This window comes from Miscanthus floridulus, chromosome 5, assembly GCF_019320115.1.
Source record: "Miscanthus floridulus cultivar M001 chromosome 5, ASM1932011v1, whole genome shotgun sequence".
Taxonomy (NCBI): domain Eukaryota; kingdom Viridiplantae; phylum Streptophyta; class Magnoliopsida; order Poales; family Poaceae; genus Miscanthus; species Miscanthus floridulus.
In genome coordinates this window covers 25,685-43,276 of record NC_089584.1, presented here as the reverse complement: position 1 = coordinate 43,276, position 17,592 = coordinate 25,685, and the positions used below count along the sequence as shown (strand labels likewise).

At 52.4% G+C, this 17,592-nt stretch overlaps 1 protein-coding gene across 1 annotated transcript; it reads left to right on the top strand.

Moving 5' to 3' along the window:
• Positions 1-764: 764 nt before the first annotated feature.
• Positions 765-1,292, top strand: LOC136451224 (uncharacterized). Its single transcript, XM_066451951.1, has one exon. The coding sequence runs from the start codon at positions 765-767 to the stop codon at positions 1,290-1,292; it is 528 nt and encodes a 175-aa protein (XP_066308048.1).
• The last annotated feature ends 16,300 nt before the right edge of the window (positions 1,293-17,592 follow it).

Genomic DNA, 17,592 nt, shown 5'->3' with positions numbered 1-17,592 from the left:
CGGCCCTGCCCAGGCTGAGCGACGCGCCGACGGGCTCAACTCCAACGCCGAGACGCAGCGGCAGGCTTGCGAGCCAGCCCCCGAGTGCTGTGCGTCCGTCCAAGAAGGGGGAGATTCTAGCTATGAAGAAGCTGGGCATCATCTCACGCGATGACGAAGCGGAGTTGGCTAACGTGAGGGACTTCGACAAGTTCCTTGTGTCGGCGATGCAGCCGCGACACTTCGCCGCGCTCCGTGATATTTTCCCCGCTGCAAATGCACTACCCAATGCCGAGCTTCGTCTCATCACCAACCAGGTGACCGCCACAGCTACGGTCTGTTGACGCCGCGACGCTACAGTAGCTTCCCCAAGGTCGACCACGTCCATTGATAGCCACAACTACAATATCTTAGTCTGGAACGTGCGGGGTTCGAACGCGCGAAGCCTCAGAGACACGTTGCGCACGGTTGTGAACGATGCGTCTGCCTCCATTGTCTGTAATCTCTCCTTTTCTGGTCACCGAAATGCTAGGAAACATGTTCTCGAGTTACGCTTATTTGCCAGCGTCGGACACGAGAGGGGGCATCTTCGTGGCCTGCAAAGGACCGGACGTCCTGTGCTCGCCGTGACATTGTGGACGTTTCTCTGTAACTGTCTCGGTTTCCATGGGTGGCGTGCCCATCCTTGGTGCTTGACGGCGGTTTACGGCCCCCAACCCGACGCCGACAAAGTAGAGTTCCTCGATGAGCTCAGAACGGTGCACGCGATCCCCACGCCGGCTTGGATGATTGCGGGGGATTTCAACCTCATCTTGGAAGCGGCGGATAAGAACAATGCCAACCTGAACAGGAGGAACATGGGCCGCTTCAGACGGTTTGTGGACCAGTTGCTGCTAAAGGATGTATATTTGCACGGGAGACGCTACACATGGGGTAATGAACGGGCCACGCCAACGATGGAAAAGCTCGACCGGATCCTGGTCACCGTTGAGTGGGAGACAATGTTTCCCTATTGTTTCCTGCAACCTCTATCCTCGGGCATCTCAGACCATTGCCCGTTGCTACTGTCCACAAATGCAGCAACTCACATTAAGCGACGTTTTCACTTTGAAGCTTGGTGGAAAAAGTTGCCGGGGTACCTGGACGCGGTGTCCACAGCGTGGACATGTCCACTGCAATGTTCGGATCCCTTCACTGTAATGGACGTCAAGCTGAAGAGGACGGCGAGAGAACTTCAAAGTTGGAGCCAACCAAACCGTGGGGCAGATCAGGTCGCAACTGCTACTGGCAAAAATGATTGTGCTGTGGCTTGACGCGGCGCAAGAACAACGGCAATTGTTGCAGCAAGAAGTGGACCTCCGGCTAGATTTGAAATGCAAAGTTCTGGGCCTCTCCTCCTTGGAACGTACCATGGCGCGGCTCCGATCACGCATGCTCTACTTGCGTGATGGCGACGCAAACACGAAGCTCTTCCATCTCCAGTCGAGTCACAGGATGAGGAAGAAATTCATATCCAAGCTAGAGCATGAAACAGGAGTGGCAGTCACCCAGCAGGAGAAGGAGCAAGTGCTATATACCTATTTCAGCGCCATCATGGGCACGCCTCCAACCAACTCGAACCGAGGCCATTGACCTTGCAGCACTCGGGTTCCATCAGGGACCCCATCAGGCACACCTACACCTCCTGGATGCTCCTTTTGCAGAAGAAGAGATCTGGAGCACGATCAGGGCCCTGCCAGGAGAAAAATCCCCGGGACCAGATGGCTACACAGCTGAGTTTTACAAGACAGCCTGGCCCGTCATCAAGGAGGATGTGTTGGCATGCTTCAACGCTTTATACAGAGGCTCCTGTGGCCAACTACATCGTCTGAATGCCGCCCTTATCACTCTCCTGCCAAAGAAGCCAGATGCAGCAAAACCTGGTGACTACAGGCCTATAAGCTTGATTCATAGTTTTGCCAAGTTAATTGCCAAGCTGCTTGCCAACAGCTTAGCTCCACACCTGGACCAGCTGATAGATGTCAATCAAAGTGCCTTCATAAAGAAAAGATCTATACATGACAACTTCAAGTTTGTGGAGCAAGCTGCTAGAATCTTGCACAGGAAAAGGAAAGCTGCACTTCTACTGAAGCTTGATATCTCTAAAGCCTTTGATACGGTTGCTTGGCCATTTCTGCTTCAGTTGTTGCAAGTCATGGGATTTGGTCCTAAATGGAGAGATTGGATATCAGCATTGTTGTCAACGGCCTCAACTAAAGTATTGCTGAATGGAAACCCAGGAAGGCTAATTCACAATGCACGGGGTTTAAGACAGGGCGACCCCCTTTCCCCAATGTTGTTCATCATGCTTATGGAGGTGTTGCACAGGCTGTTCAAAGCTGCAATCCACCAAGGAGTGCTATCGGCACCCCCAGATCAGGCAATCCAGCATCAGTGTTCAATCTATGCAGATGATGTCATCTTGTTTGCTGTGCCACAGGTGCAAGATCTAGTGACCATCGTAGAAATCCTGCATTTCTTTGGGAACGCAACTGGGCTACACACAAATCTACAGAAGAGTGTTATTGCCCCCATTGCCTGCTCTGAGGAACAATTACAAACAATCCAACACATCCTGCCAGCTCCTGTATCTCAATTCCCAATCACATACTTGGGCCTTCCTTTGTCTGTCACCAGGTTGAGGAACACTCATTTTCAATATCTGGTGGATAAAGTGGCAGCTAGCATATGTTGGCCCCTGGATCTTCGGAACGGGTGAGCCGACCACTCCTCGGCGTTGCCGACCACACACTATGGCTAGAGGTAAAAGAAGAGAGGGAGAACAGAGCGCACACACACAGCACAAGCACCAGCGTTGGCCAGAACTTTGCAGAGGAGATGGCAAAACTGAACTCGCTCTCTTTACTGAGTTGCAGTGGGAAGCTATATATACAACTTTACCCATCTAATCCTAGTGCACAGACATATCAGGCTGCCATGCTGTTACAGTAACTAGATGTGACAGCAGGGCTGACTTTGGCGCAGGTCCCTACTGTGGCTACAGTGCGGCAGGGGAGCCTTTCGGCGCCTGCCCCTGCAGCGGCTACAGTGCAGCAGCAGGGAGCCTTTCGGCGCCTGTCTCTACCACGCGTTCATACAGAGGAGCAGCAGATTACTTAACAATTCTTTCCCTAATCCTGCTGTTAACCCTAGAACCCCCTCCATGCCGATTATCTTCTTCAGCTCCGTGAACCGAAGACGGCCGCGAGCGACTTGGTGAGGATATCCGCGAGTTGCCGACTAGTTTCAACGAACTCGATGACGATCTGCCCTCCACCGACATTGTCCCTGAGGAAGTGGAACTTGACGTTGATGTGCTTGCTCTGGTCGTGGAGAACCAGATTCTTCGCGAGGGCGATGGCGGGCTGGTTGTCCACCATCAGTGCTGGTGGGTGAGCTTCCACACCGGTCAGCTCGCCCAGCAGACGACGCAGCCACACAACTTGACACGCTGCTGTTGCCGCTGCCACGTACTTTATCTCGCACGTGGACAGTGCCACCACCTTCTATTTCAGCGACAGCCATGAGATTGGAGCCGACCCGAGGAAAACGAGCACGCCAGTGGTGCTCCGCCGTTCGTCGATGTCCCCCACCATGTCTGCATCGCTGAACACAGTGAGCTACAGCCTACTTCCGCCGGTCTTGGGGAAGACGATCCCATGATCCACCGTCCCTTTGACGTAGCGCAGCAGCCGCTTCACTATAGCTCAGTGATCCTCTCGGGGATCCTCCACGAAGCAGCTGACGTAGCCCACGGCGAACGCAATGTCCGGCCTCGTGTGGACTAGGTAGCGCAAACCGCTGACGATACTCCGGTAGAGTGTTGCGTCTACCTTCACCATGGTACTAGCCTTCGTCAGCTTTAGCCACTCCTCCATCGGAGTCACGCATGACTTGCATTCAGCCATGTCGCTCCACTCCAACAGCTTCAAGGCGTACGCGCTCTGACCGAGCGTGAGCGCCTCCTTCCCTTATCTCACCTCGATGCCAAGGTAGTAGGAGAGCGCACCGAAATCGCTCATTCAAAAACAAGACGCCATCTCGCGCTTGAAGCTGTCGATGTCCTCCGCACGTGCGCCGGTGATGATCAAGTCATCCACATACACATCGACGATGATCTCCTCCTTCCCCCGTCGCCGTGTGTAGAGTGCGTGCTCGGCTGTGCACCGCGTGAACCCATGCTCGCCCAGCGTGGCGTCAAGCTTGGCGTTCCACTCTCGCGGGGCCTGCCGCAGCCCGTAGAGCGCCTTGCGCAGTCGGAGCACCCTATGCTCTGCTCCCTTGACGGTGAAACCCGAAGGTTGCCTGACGAAGACCGTCTCCGCCAGCTCGCCGTTGAGGAAGGCTGATTTTATGTCCAGATGATGGACGCGCCAGTCCTTCGCTACTGCCAAAGCTAGCAGCAGTCGGATAGACTCCATACACGCTACCGGTGTAAAGACTTCCTCAAAGTCGATGCCCTCGCGCTGGACAAAGCCTTGGGCGACGAGGAGCCCCTTATGCTTAACAATGACGCCGTGCTTGTCCCACTTGACCTTGTACACCCACTTCAGGTCGATCGGACGGCATCCTAGAGGTGGATCAATAAGCTCCCAAGTCTCATTTTCCTCGATTGTCTTCATCTCCTCCAGCATCGCCCGTCGCCAATTTATATCATGCTCGGCCAGCGCGAACATGGGTGGTTCCTCTGCACTGACGAGAAGTAGCTCTAGGTCATTGAGCAGCCGACCCGCCAGGCCTGAGGACTCTATGCTGCTGTCGTGGAAAGCATCCACGAACTCGGTGGTGTCGCTTGGAGGTGAGGCAAACTCAATCGGCGTCGATAGAGTTCCCTGTTCCACCGGAGTCAACACAGCACCTAGAGTGCTTGGCACCCTGGCTGTAGTGCTCGGCACTACTCCTAGACTGCTCATCACCACTCCTAGAGTGGTTGGCATCACTATAGGAGCGCTCGACATCAGTCTTGGAGTGGTCAACACCACTACAAGGCCTCTTGCCTCCGCTACGGGAGCGTCCGGGCACCCGTCCGAGAGTGGTCGGCACCACTACAGGACCACTCGAAACCACTCCTGGAGTGCTCGGCACCCCTCCCGGAGTGCTTGGCACCGCCCCAGGTGTGCTCAACTCTGTTGCTAGAGTGGTCGGCACCTCCTCTCTAGTGTCTCCACCACCGTGGATGACCAAATGCTTGACGACAAAGGTGCTGGTGATGCCGCCAGCTTCCCCCGTGCTCGGACTATCCTAATCCTAGGCTACCTTCTCGTCGAACATGACATCGCACGAGACAACCACCTTGCCTCCGTGTGGGTCATAGAGCCGGTACGCCTTGGTACCTTCCTCGTAGCCCAGGAGCACCACTGGTGTGCTCCTGTCCTCCAGCTTGGTGAGGACTGGCTTTGTCTTCCTGACGTGGTCGATGCAGCCGAATGTCCGCTGGAAGGACACGCTCGGCTTACGCCCATATCAAGCTTCCAATAGTGTCTTACCCTTTAGGGCCTTGGTGGGCGCATGGTTGAGGATGAACACCGTCGTAGTCACCGTCTCACCCAGAACCTTGCCGGCATGCCCTTGGCCTTCATCTTGGATCGAGCCATGCTGACCACCATCTGGTTCTACTGCTCCACCATGCCATTCTGTTATGGTGAGTACGGCATGGTGTGGTGTCGCACCACACCCTGATCCACGTAGTACGTAGTGAACTCCATTGAAGTGAATTTGTCGCCGCGATCAGTCCTCAGCACGCGTAGCTTCTTGACGCTCTCCGCCTCTGCACGCGCCTTGAACTTCTTGACCGCTTTTACTGCATTAGTCTTGTTGGTTAGAAGCTGCAGCCATATGTACTGGCTGGCATTCCACGCTCGTGGGGCCTACCGCAGCCCGTAGAGCGCCTTGTGTAGTCAGAGCACCCTGTGCTCCGCTCCCTTGACAGCGAAACCCGGAGGTTGCCTAACGAAGATCGTCTCCGCCAGCTCACCATTGAGGAAGGCCGGTTTGATGTCCAGATGATAGATACGCCAGTACTTCACAGTTGCCAAAGCTAACAACAGTCGGATAGACTCGATGCGTGCTACCGGCGCAAAGACTTCCTTGAAGTCGATGCCCTCGCGCTGGACAAAGCCTCGGGCGATGAGGTGCCCCTTGTGCTTAACAATGATGCCGCGCTCATCCCCCTTGACCTTGTACACCCACTTTAGGCCAATCGGACGATATCCTAGAGGTGGATCAATGAGCTTCCATGTCTCATTTTCCTCGATTACCTTCATCTCCTCTAGTATCGTCCATCGCCAATTTATATCACGCTCGGCCAGCACGAACGTGGGTGGTTCCTCTGCACTAACGAGAAGCAGCTCTGGGTCATTGAGCAGCCAACCCGCTAGGCCTGAGGACCCTATGCTACCGATGATGTCATCTAGCCTATGGAACCGCACCTCCTCACCATCGTGGAAAGCATCCACGAACTCAGTGATGTCGCTTGGAGGTGAGGCAAACTCGATCAGCGTCAATGGAGTTCCCTATTCCGCTGGAGTCAGCACAGCACCTAGAGTGATTGACACCCCGGCTATAGTGCTCAACACTACTCCTAGATTGCTCATCACCACTCATGGAGTGGTTGGCACCACTACAGGAGTGCTTGGCACTAGTCTTGGAGTGGTCGACACCACTACAAGGCCTCTCGGTTCCGCTACGGGAGCGTTTGGGCACCCATCCTAGAGTGGTCGGCACCACTACAGGACCGCTCGACACCACTCCTGGAGTGCTCAGCACCCTCCCAGAGTGCTTGGCACCACCCCAGGAGTGCTTAGCTCCATTGCTAGAGTGGTCAGCATCTCCTCTCCAGCGTCTCCACCACCGTGGATGACCAAGTGCTCGACGACAAAGGTGCTGGTGATGCCGCCAGGTTCCCCTGTGCCTAGACTATCCCAATCCTAGGCCACCTTCTCATCGAATACAATGTCGCATGAGACAACCACCTTGCCTCCACATGGGTCATAGAACCGGTATGCCTTGGTACCTTCCTCGTAGCCCAGGAGCACCATCAGTGTGTGTGGGGGTATTAACCCCTATACCCTTATGGCTAAGCTTGGGCCGGCCCAGATCAGTGGGTTCGGTCCACCAAAAGACGACGCGCGGCCCGACCAGCCTGTTCAGAGTCCCGCGTAAGGAGTCAAGACAGATTTGGCGATCAAGCAAGATCCTGGTCGGTTAGAATAGGAATCCTTATCCGACCACATATGGCAATTGTAACTAGCTAGGATTAGTTTCCAGATCTGTAACCCTGCCCTCCGGACTATATAAGGCGGGCAGGGGACCCCTCTAAAAAACATCTCTCATTGATATACAGCAATACAAATCAGACGCAGGACATAGGTATTATGCCTTCTTGGTGGCCAAACCTAGATAAAACCTCCTGTCTATCTTGCGTCACCATCTTATTTGGGGCTTGCGCATCTGTCTGCCGATAATCTACTACATTGGGCATACCCCTAGGTAGACTACCGACCATATTTCGTCGACAGTGGCGCACCAAGTAGGGGGTGTGCGTACTGCTCTCCAAGCAAACAAGATGGTCATCATCTCTGGCTCCATGGCTACGCCGAACGGCCTCACGTTCACCGTCGGCCAGATCACCTGGACCACTAGCTCCGATGACTTCATCACCATGACCACGGAGGAGGCGTGGATTCAGTCTGCGCCAACCACTACTTCACCTGCATCGGCTACGGCTCCGACCACGATGGATATGGCTCCGACCACGACAGATCTGGCTCCGACCATGGTACATCTAGCTTCAACCATGCCTACATCATCTTCAGCCACACCGACAACCCATCATCTGCTTCCCCGCTACAAAGGGAAGCAGATCGACAACACCGACTTGCTCGACTCCATCGATCGGGTCGGCGCCAAACTCGCTGAAACCCTAGCTCTGGTAAGTATGATTCAAAGTCAACCTAATGAGTAGGTAACTGCTCCCCACAACAGATCTACCCGACCAGCTCGGACCAGTCATCCTGCATGACTTGGTATAGATCTCATGGTCATATCTACTCCTGAGGGGCGCTCCGCTCGTCGTTGGCCAGCCTTCACGATGGGTCTCCGACTCTCCAAGTACGAAGCCTCAATGGAGAACCACCAGGTCTAGCCCTACGGCCTGCGAAACGCTGCCTCCAGCTATGCATACAACCTACAACGCCGCTCGGATCTGTGCTTTATGCGCCGACCTCGGCCGAAGCCATGCAACTTCGTCAACATGATCCGGATTGAAGATTATCAAGAAGGATCCGTCCACACGGTCCAAGAGGGTGACTCTAGCTCCTCGTCTAGCACCACATCTGACGCCTCCATCCACACCAAGCTCCAGCATCACGACGATGAAGGCGTTGAATACGATCTGGATATCCCAGATCACGCCCTAGGGTTCCCGCAATTCCCGTCTTTCCCGCCAAGGCGAGGGGGTTTGATCAACGTTGTCAGCAATGATGAACCACCGGCAGTTGGTGAAACAGAACAAGAAAGGACTACATGCAAAGCGCGCAACATTGACCAGTTTAATCGCCGGCAAATCGAAGCCGAAGCAGACCAGGAGGCACGACGCATAAGGGTCCAGCCACGCGACCTTAACAATGCTTTCAATAGGGTGGGGGACAAACAGGTCTTCAGGACCCCAAGTGCCAACGTAGCCGTCGCCATGGCGACAATGCAACGGCTACCCAACACCTCGAAAACCCAAGCAGTTCGCGATGAAATACAAGCCTATCTGACGGCTGCTATGACCCAGACCACGGAGATTGTAAACCAAGCTTGGGCTCCATCCATCTCAGTCAAGTCAAGCCACAGCCGCCAGCGCCCAAGTCGCTCACAGCCACTCAACCAACGTGGCTCGCGCAACAACGACCCATCAGACAACCGTCAAGGCGGAAACGGTGGCCACGATGGCGGCCAGGATGACAACCGCCGTCGGGATGACAACCGCCGCTAGGACGACAACCGCCGTCGGGACAACCACGACAATCGCCGCGATAACCACGATCGCAGGGCTAATCCGGATGGCAACCGAGATCGCCGTGACGGCAATAACGATCTCTGCCATTACCTCGGTGGACGCGATCTGCGCGCTCGCATCAACCAGAGAGCCGACGATCGAGCATCCCATGAAAGTTATCGCCGTATGGAATATGACACTGCCCATGGCCCGCCGGGTTTGAAGTAGTTTACTCCACACCTTTGCCAAGTCATATGGCCCAAGAATTTCAAGCTCAAAAAACTTCAGAAGTATGACGGCAAGGAAAACCCCGAATTATGGGTCATGCTCTACGAGATTGTGTGCAGATCAGCCATGGCTGACGAACACATCATGTCTAACTATTTCCCAGTCGCTGTTGGCCATGCAGGTCACCAATGGCTGGTCAGCTTGCCGGCGAACTACTTTAACTCTTGGTAGGAGCTCAAGCAAGCCTTCATCAACAACTTCATTGCTACTTGTGAACAGCCAGGCAACAAATATGATCTGCAATGGATTCGAGATCGAAAGGATGAGCCACTACACGAGTACGTCCGGCGCTTCTCGAAGATGCGCATCAAGGTCCCATCAATCTCCGACAACGAGGCAATCAAGGCTTTCGTCACTGACCTCCACTTCCACGATGCCCTAAGGGACAAGCTCCTCCGCAAGAGACCTGAATCAGTCATAGCGCTCTTGGCCACCACTAAGAAATATGCGGATGCCGATGACGCTAAAAAGATAATTGTTGAAGAAGCAGCAAGGGTTCCACGTTCCGACCTCCCCCCACACCGTGACGATTACCGCGGCAATCATGGTTGGAATGACAATTTTGATCACCACAACTAGCGCAACGACTCCCATGACCACCATGGCCAACGTAATTAGCGGTGTAACCACCGTGACGATTATAGGAGCAAGCGTGCTCGGGAAGACGATGGCGAGGTCAATACCATTAAAAAGGGGGGCGGACATCGTAACTACGAAGACGACTATGCCAAAGCGTTGAAGGGGCCCTGCCAGCTCCATCCTAAGTCAAACCATACCATGGAGAATTGCCACGTCCTCAAGACTATCTACACATGTCAATAGGCTCCAGATACGTCCGACAAGCCTAACGACGTAGGGGAACAGCGCAACGAGGATAATGACGATGACGATGCTGACCCTCGTCATAAATACGTCAAGCCAACTGATCGTGTGCACACCATCATCGGCGGCAAGGTGTCCATTGAGACCAAATGAGAACACAAGCTGCTCGCCCGTGCTTGCTTGAACGTGGCAAACACCGACAACCTTCTCACCGATCCACGGCTCCCCCCGTGGTCTCACCGCGAAATCTACTTCAGCAGGAAGGACCAATGGGCCGCCATACCTGAACTAGGATGTTTTCCCCTGGTCCTCGATCCTTGTATCAACAAGGTTCAGTTCGATAGAGTACTGATCGACGGCGGCAGCTCCATCGATATACTATTCAAGAATAGTCTGCCCACCCTAAAAATAGCCTAGGCGGACCTCAAGCCGTACGAGGCACAGTTCTAGGGCGTTCTCCCTGGATAGAGCTCTACACCTCTCAGAGCAGATCACGTTACCTATGCAATTTGGGACTCCGGACCACTTCCGCACCGACTACGTCAACTTCGTGGTCACTGACTTCGACGGCACCTACCATGCTATTCTTGGTCGACCGTCGCTCACCAAGTTCATGGCCATACCTCATTATAGGTATCTGGTGCTCAAGATGCCTACCAAGAAAGGAGTTCTAACCCTCAAGGGCAACGTATACGCAGCTTATACCTACGAGGACGACAGCTTCAAAATAGTAGAGGCCCACGACCTCTCTATTCGCATGGCCGAGACCATGCTCGACGCTAAGAAGACCTCAGCCGACCACCTGGAGATCCCAGAGCTTGAGGCTCCACACAAGAACATTAGGTCCAAGGAGCACAAGGTGATCCAGCTGGTCAATGGCGATCCCAGCAAAACGGCCCTTATCAGGGCCAACCTGGATCCCAAATAGGAAGATACGCTCGTCAGGTTCTTGAGGAGCAACATGGATGTGTTCACATGGAAACCTTCTGACATGCCTGGTGTACCTCGAAACTTGATCGAGCACTCCTTAAATGTCAACAGCAAGGCCAAACCAATCAAGCAGAAGCTATGATGGTTCGCTCGCGACAAAAAGGAGGCGATTGGGGTAGAAGTTACATGGCTTTTGGCAGCCGGATTTATCACAGAGGTGTATTATCCGGAGTGGTTAGCCACCCCAGTTCTTGTATGCAAAAAGAATAATGAATGGAGAATGTGCGTTGATTACACTGATCTCAACAAACACTGCCCTAAGGACCCCTTCGGCTTACCTCGCATAGACGAGGTTGTAGATTCAACTGCCGGTTGCGAGCTGCTTTCCTTTCTCGATTGCTACTCTGGTTATCACCAGATCGCTCTAAAAAAGGATGATCAGATCAAGACATCTTTCATCACGCCTTTTGGCGCCTACTGCTACACGACTATGTCGTTCAGGCTCAAGAATGCCGGGGCTACCTACCAACGCGCTATACAGGCCTGCCTCAATGATGAGATAAAAGACGGCCTTGTCGAGGCTTATGTTGACGATGTAGTTATCAAAACCAAGGAAGCACATACCCTTGTTGACAACCTGGAACGCACCTTCGCAGCCCTCAATACGTTCCAATGGAAATTAAACCCAAAGAAGTGCATCTTTGGTGTTCCTTCTGGCATACTGCTTGGCAACGTCGTCAGTTACGACGGCATATGCCCTAACCTAGAGAAAGTCAAAGCTATCTTAGACATGAAGCCCCCAAAAAAGGTGAAGGATGTCCAGAAGCTTATCGGATGCATGGCTGCTCTAAGCCATTTCATATCAAGATTAAGAGAAAAAGGACTACCATTTTTCAAACTGCTCAAAGCATCCGTGAAGTTTGAGTGGTCAGAGGAAGCAGACACTGCCTTCATGCAGCTAAAACAATACCTTACATCACCTTTGGTCCTCACTGCTCCTAGAGAAGACGAAACTCTCCTACTTTACATTGCGACAACCAATCGGGTGGTCTCCACTACCATGGTGGTCGAGCGCGATGAGCCGGGCCACGCCTATAAGGTACAGCGGCCAATTTATTTCATCAGTGAGGTACTCAACGAATCCAAAACCAGGTACCCACAGATTCAGAAACTGCTCTACGCCATACTGATAACATCTCGAAAGTTAAGACATTACTTCGACGGATATCGTGTGGTTGTCATGACCAAGTACCCTTTGGGGGACATCATTCGCAATAAGGATGAGAACGGGCGCATCGTCAAATGGGCAATGGAGCTATGCCCCTTCTCCTTGGAATTTGCAAGCCATACTACAATCAAGTCTCAGGCACTCGTCAATTTCATCGTCGAGTGGACAGACTTAAGCACGCCTGCCTCTCTGGGATCTGATGAATATTGGACGATGTACTTTGACGGCTCTCTCAACATTGACGGTGTGGGAGTAGGAGTTCTTTTCATGTCACCATCCAAGGAGCAGCTCTGGTACATCCTCAGAATTTATTTCCCAGCATCTAATAACACCACCGAGTATGAAGCATGCCTACATGGTTTACGCATTGTAGTTGAGCTTGGTGTTAAACGTTTCTATGTCTATGGAGACTCGGCTCTGGTCATCAACCAACTCAACAAGGACTAGGACACGGCCAGCGAAAAGATGGACGCATACTGCAAATCGATAAGAAAGCTAGAAGGCAGGTTCTATGGCATCGAGTACATACACGTGGTCCAAGACAAGAACCAAGCAGCAGATGCGTTGTCAAAGTTAGGATCATCCCGAGCCAAAATCCCACATGGTGTATTCGTCCAAGACCTGCTCACGCCTTCCATCAAAGAGGAAGATTCCACGGTCGACAAAGCTCTAGACCAGCAATTGGTGGCTACGGTTCTGGCGTCGAGCACCACTGAGCCGCCTCCGACCACTCATGAGCCAGACTGGAGAATACCTTTCATCAAGTACTTAATAGATGGCAGTGGTTATACTGATCGGATAGAAAACGAGCACCTGATGCATTGTAGTAAGCAGTATCTGCTCGTCGATGGCAAGTTATGGGGCAAAAACGCAAAGGAGGAAATCTTGATGAAGTGTATAACCTAGGAGGAAGGCGAACATCTCCTAGACCAAATCCACTTTGGCTCCTGCGGCAACCACGTGGCATCAAGAACACTGGTCGGTAAGGCTTTCCGAGCAGGGTTCTATTGGCCGTCAGCAGTAGCCGATGCAGAGAAGCTAGTCCGCCACTATGAGGGTTGTCAGTTCTTCACCAAGAGAATCCACGTACCAACACATGAGATCCAGACGATACCAGCCTCTTGGCCCTTCGCATGCTGGGGACTGGATATGATCGGGCCCTTCAAACCAGCTCCTGGGAAATTTACATGCGTCTTTGTGCTGATCGACAAATTTTCTAAGTGGATAGAATACATGCCTTTGGTACAGGCATCTTCAGAAAAGGCTATCACGTTCCTCGACTAGGTCTTCCACCGTTTTGGCATACCCAACAGCATCATCACCGATCTAGATACTCAGTTCACCAGGAACGCTTTTTGGGACTTCTGCGATGAAAGGAGCATAGTAGTAAAATACGTCTCGGTGGCGCACCCTAGAGCTAATGGACAAGTCGATCGTGCAAATGGCATGATCTTGGATGCATTGAAGAAGAGGATGTATAGAGAAAACGACAAAGCTCCCGGAAGATGGCTCAAAGAGTTACCAACCGTGGTCTGGGGCCTCAGAACTCAGCCCAGTCGTAATACCGGCGTCTCACCATACTTTATGGTTTACGGCGCTGAGGCAGTCCTCCCACCAGATATAGCTTTCAGATCAGTGTGGGTAGAGAACTTCGATGAAGGCAAGGTCAATGAAGTATGGGAGCTAGAGGTGAATAGCGCGGAAGAGAAGCGGCTCGATTCTTGTGTACGTACGGCCAAATACCTTGTTGTTTTCACAGGTACTACAACAAGAACATTAAAGAGCGGTTCTTTGTGGTCAAGGACTTGGTCCTGAAGTGGAAAATGAACCAGGCTGGTGTCCATAAACTCGCAACCCCATGGGAGGGGCCCTTCATGATCAAGGAAGTCACACGACCAACGTCTTATAGGTTAGCTCACCTGGACAGTACGGACGTACCAGACTCGTGGCACATCGACAAGCTTAGATGTTTCTATGCTTAACTACTGAGATATGTACTCCTCTTGTACTTTTGATTTACTTCAATAAAGCAATTATGATTTCTCCGACCACTCTAATGTGTCATTTCGAATTTTATGGTTATTCTAACTTAGCCAGTAAAAGCCGACCACCACTCCTTCTACAGTTTTCAAAGCAGGCCCTGTCTCTGGTTCCTCCCAACACATGCATGGGATCCGCTCTCTACGTTATGGGTGATCGGCAGGTCCCCCTTGGTTTGACTTGTTCATGTCTACGTGTGCACAGGTCACCGTACCTCACACTCTGACCACACGGCAAACTAGGGTTGCATAAACTTTTCAGGATGATGTGTCGAGCAAAATGGTACAACTAAATAGAACGTTAACATGTTCTCACTTAGTTACACCAACATAAAGTTTCAAGCTTAAATACGTTTTATACAAAGCAAACAAGCTTATAATGATATACAGTTACGTTATTACAAGCTTGCCTGAAGAGGCCTAAGTTTACAATAACACAACTATGTCCTCCTTCTATAGCTCTAAGCCTATTACATTGGCTGGTCAGGGCACGTGGCACTTACTGCTCGGCCGCTTCTGATATCCTACTCGAGTCTTAGGGACTCTTGTGCTAGTCGAGCTAAAGGGGATGGCCCCGCCGATGCCTGGCTGGTCGAGACCGCAGGCTTCGTTGGTTGGCTTGCAACCGGTGGTGTTTCCAGCTCACTTGTCGATGGCATACCCTGTACAGGTGCTGTCCCACCTCCACATAGGTTAATGTCGCTGATTATCTTTGATGACAAGTCTAGCTGGGCCATCCGCAGCTCCTCCGCCTTGTCTAGGTCTACGTCCTTCGGGTACCCAGCCTCCAGGCGCTTGAGATCGATCAGGGGGTAGTGAGCACGCACCATGCTTAGCACATGTGCACCCGTGTACTCACCCGCCTCCTTGACGAACTCTTGGAACCAACCCCATGCCTTTTGGCACCTCTCAACTAGTCCGAGTTGCAGCATCCTAGGCGTTCCCTCTGTAAGCGCTGGGTCGATAAGGTCGAGGATGGGCAAAATGCCAGTTGCCACCTCCTGGCACCAGTTCTTCCATGTGTCCCGATCCTTGGTGGTCTCGAGGCATTGTGCTTTCTAGCCATCACGCTCTTTGATCATGGCCTCTAGATGCCTCTTGGCATTGACTTTTAAAACTGAACACCGTACAAGACATCAAATGTAATGGCACAACAAGACAAGGCGAGCAACAGAATGAGAAAGGTGGTCTGGAATACTTACTTTTTAGATCCTCCTTCATCTTGGTTGTGTGGTCCTGGAGTTCAGACTGGTCGCGCGCTAGTTTCTCGTTGTCCTCCTTCAGGCGACCACACTCTACAGTCACACGGCTATTCTCCCCTTGGAGGTGGGTCACTTTAGCTTCTAAACCTACATTACAGCTGTTACTGCCAACAATGCAACAACACAAGTCCTGCACTTGCTATGATAAGATAAAAACTTACTTGTTTTCTCCCGCTCTTTGTTATTGAGCTGGCCGACCAGGTTTTGGTTCTGTGCCTCTCGCTCTGTCCTCTCCTAGTCAGCGGCTTCAAGTTGGCAGCGCAAGCGTTCCACCTTAGCCGCCAGTTCTTTATTGTTCGCCGTGATCCCCTCAATCTGGTCGAAGCACCTCTTTCGGTACTTTGCGGTCTTCATCAAGTCCTGCATATAAACAAGCTAAGTTAGATAGTTCGACTACATAACAGGGTCAAGTGGTCAAACCAGACATACCTGGACTTCTGTCACCAGACGCTTTGCTGCTTGTTCAACTTTTAGGGTCTCTTCGACCTTTGGGATTTCTTCGTGCATAACCCACTCATTGTTCTGCCAGCGCGACACATATACATGTTGTCGCTTATCTTGGGGATGGCCCAGGACCTCTTCTACTTCGTCCTCTTCAGCCTCCTATTCAGGGGGCGGCGCTGGTCTAGAGTCTGCAGTCTCCGCGACCACCATGGCTTTCCCATGAGCCGTTGTATCGGCAAGAGTGCTCTGTGCCACCTCTGGCTGCTGCTCCTTGGCTTGGTCTGGTTCCCTTGGCACCAAGGTATCCACCTCAGCAGGGTTAGTGCTCGGAACACTTGTACTTAGCTCGGCTATCTTCTCGACTAGCTGCTCGGGGACTGTCGTCGGGCCACTCGCCTACTGAGGTTCTAGCGGAGTTTCTTCTATAGGTTAGTCCATGGCTAGCTGCTGGGTAGTTTTTTCTGTCATTGCTGGCAAGGTCGTGCCACACCCGGCTAGCTGGTCAGGATTTTCGGTGGATGCTGACCTAATATATCAGGGAAAAGATTCAGAAGATAATAATATTCCATACAAATTATAAGCTTACATCAAAGTTATAGATACTTACAGCTTGGAGGCACGGAATGACATGGCGAAGGAGCGTCTCTTCGATCGCGCCTGCTCCATGTGCTTGGCGGATTCCACTGGGTCTTTTTCGATGACTGGTACTGGCATTGGGGTTCGATGCTCGACACTTCCCTCGCTCGTCCTCTATGTTGCAGTGGTTGGTGATGCGATCACTGCTGGCACAGAGGAGCCACCCTGCTCCATCGACCCCATTTGTCTCCTCTTTCGAGGGATGAGCCGGAAGATGTCTGCATCCTCTGCTTCATCGTTAGAAAGGGAGAAGATGGCTTGGCGCCGTTTGTTGGTAGCCGGCCGCTTGCCGGTAGCTCTGGTCGATGCGTCCTCCGCAACCTCGAGTGCCGCCCAGTGGACGTCTTTGGTCCTAGCACTGGTCTGGGCGGCTGGGCCAGCAACTTATGGCCAATCCACACTAGGGGGCAGAGACACGAACACTACTGCTTGGTCACAACCATTACTCTGAGAAACATAAAGGAGACAACAGTCAATTTCTTGTTACAACATGATTCTACAGTTACAAGGAAGCATCATTTACGTTTGGGGGAGGTCAGACCAGCTTGAAGGCATGCTCGATGTCGTTTAACCTGACATAGTTGGGATCGGCCAGGTTGAATAGCTCCCTAATCCTGGCCCTAACTTCTATCTTGTCAAGCGCCTCTTTCCTGGTCCTCATTGGATCTGCGCCCCTAGTACTCGAAGCCAGGATGTACCCTCTTCTGGTAGGACTGGATCCTTCGGCTGATGAAGTTCCCAACCACACTTGGACCATCCAGCCTTCCCCATGGGATCATCCCGAGCAGTTCTGCGATCTGCTCCAAGTTCTCGGGCTTCTCCGACTAGCTGTTCTTCTTCTCCGGAATCAACCCCACGTCGCATAGGGTGATTGTGTTTGGCTCTTCACGGATGTAGAACCACTTCTTGTACCATTCGTCCAGCGAGGTGTTCCAGGGGCAG

What these genes read in the sequence shown, in the direction of transcription:
- LOC136451224 (XM_066451951.1), top strand. Translation starts at nt 765, where the DNA reads ATGATTGCGGGGGATTTCAACCTCATCTTGGAAGCGGCGGATAAGAAC.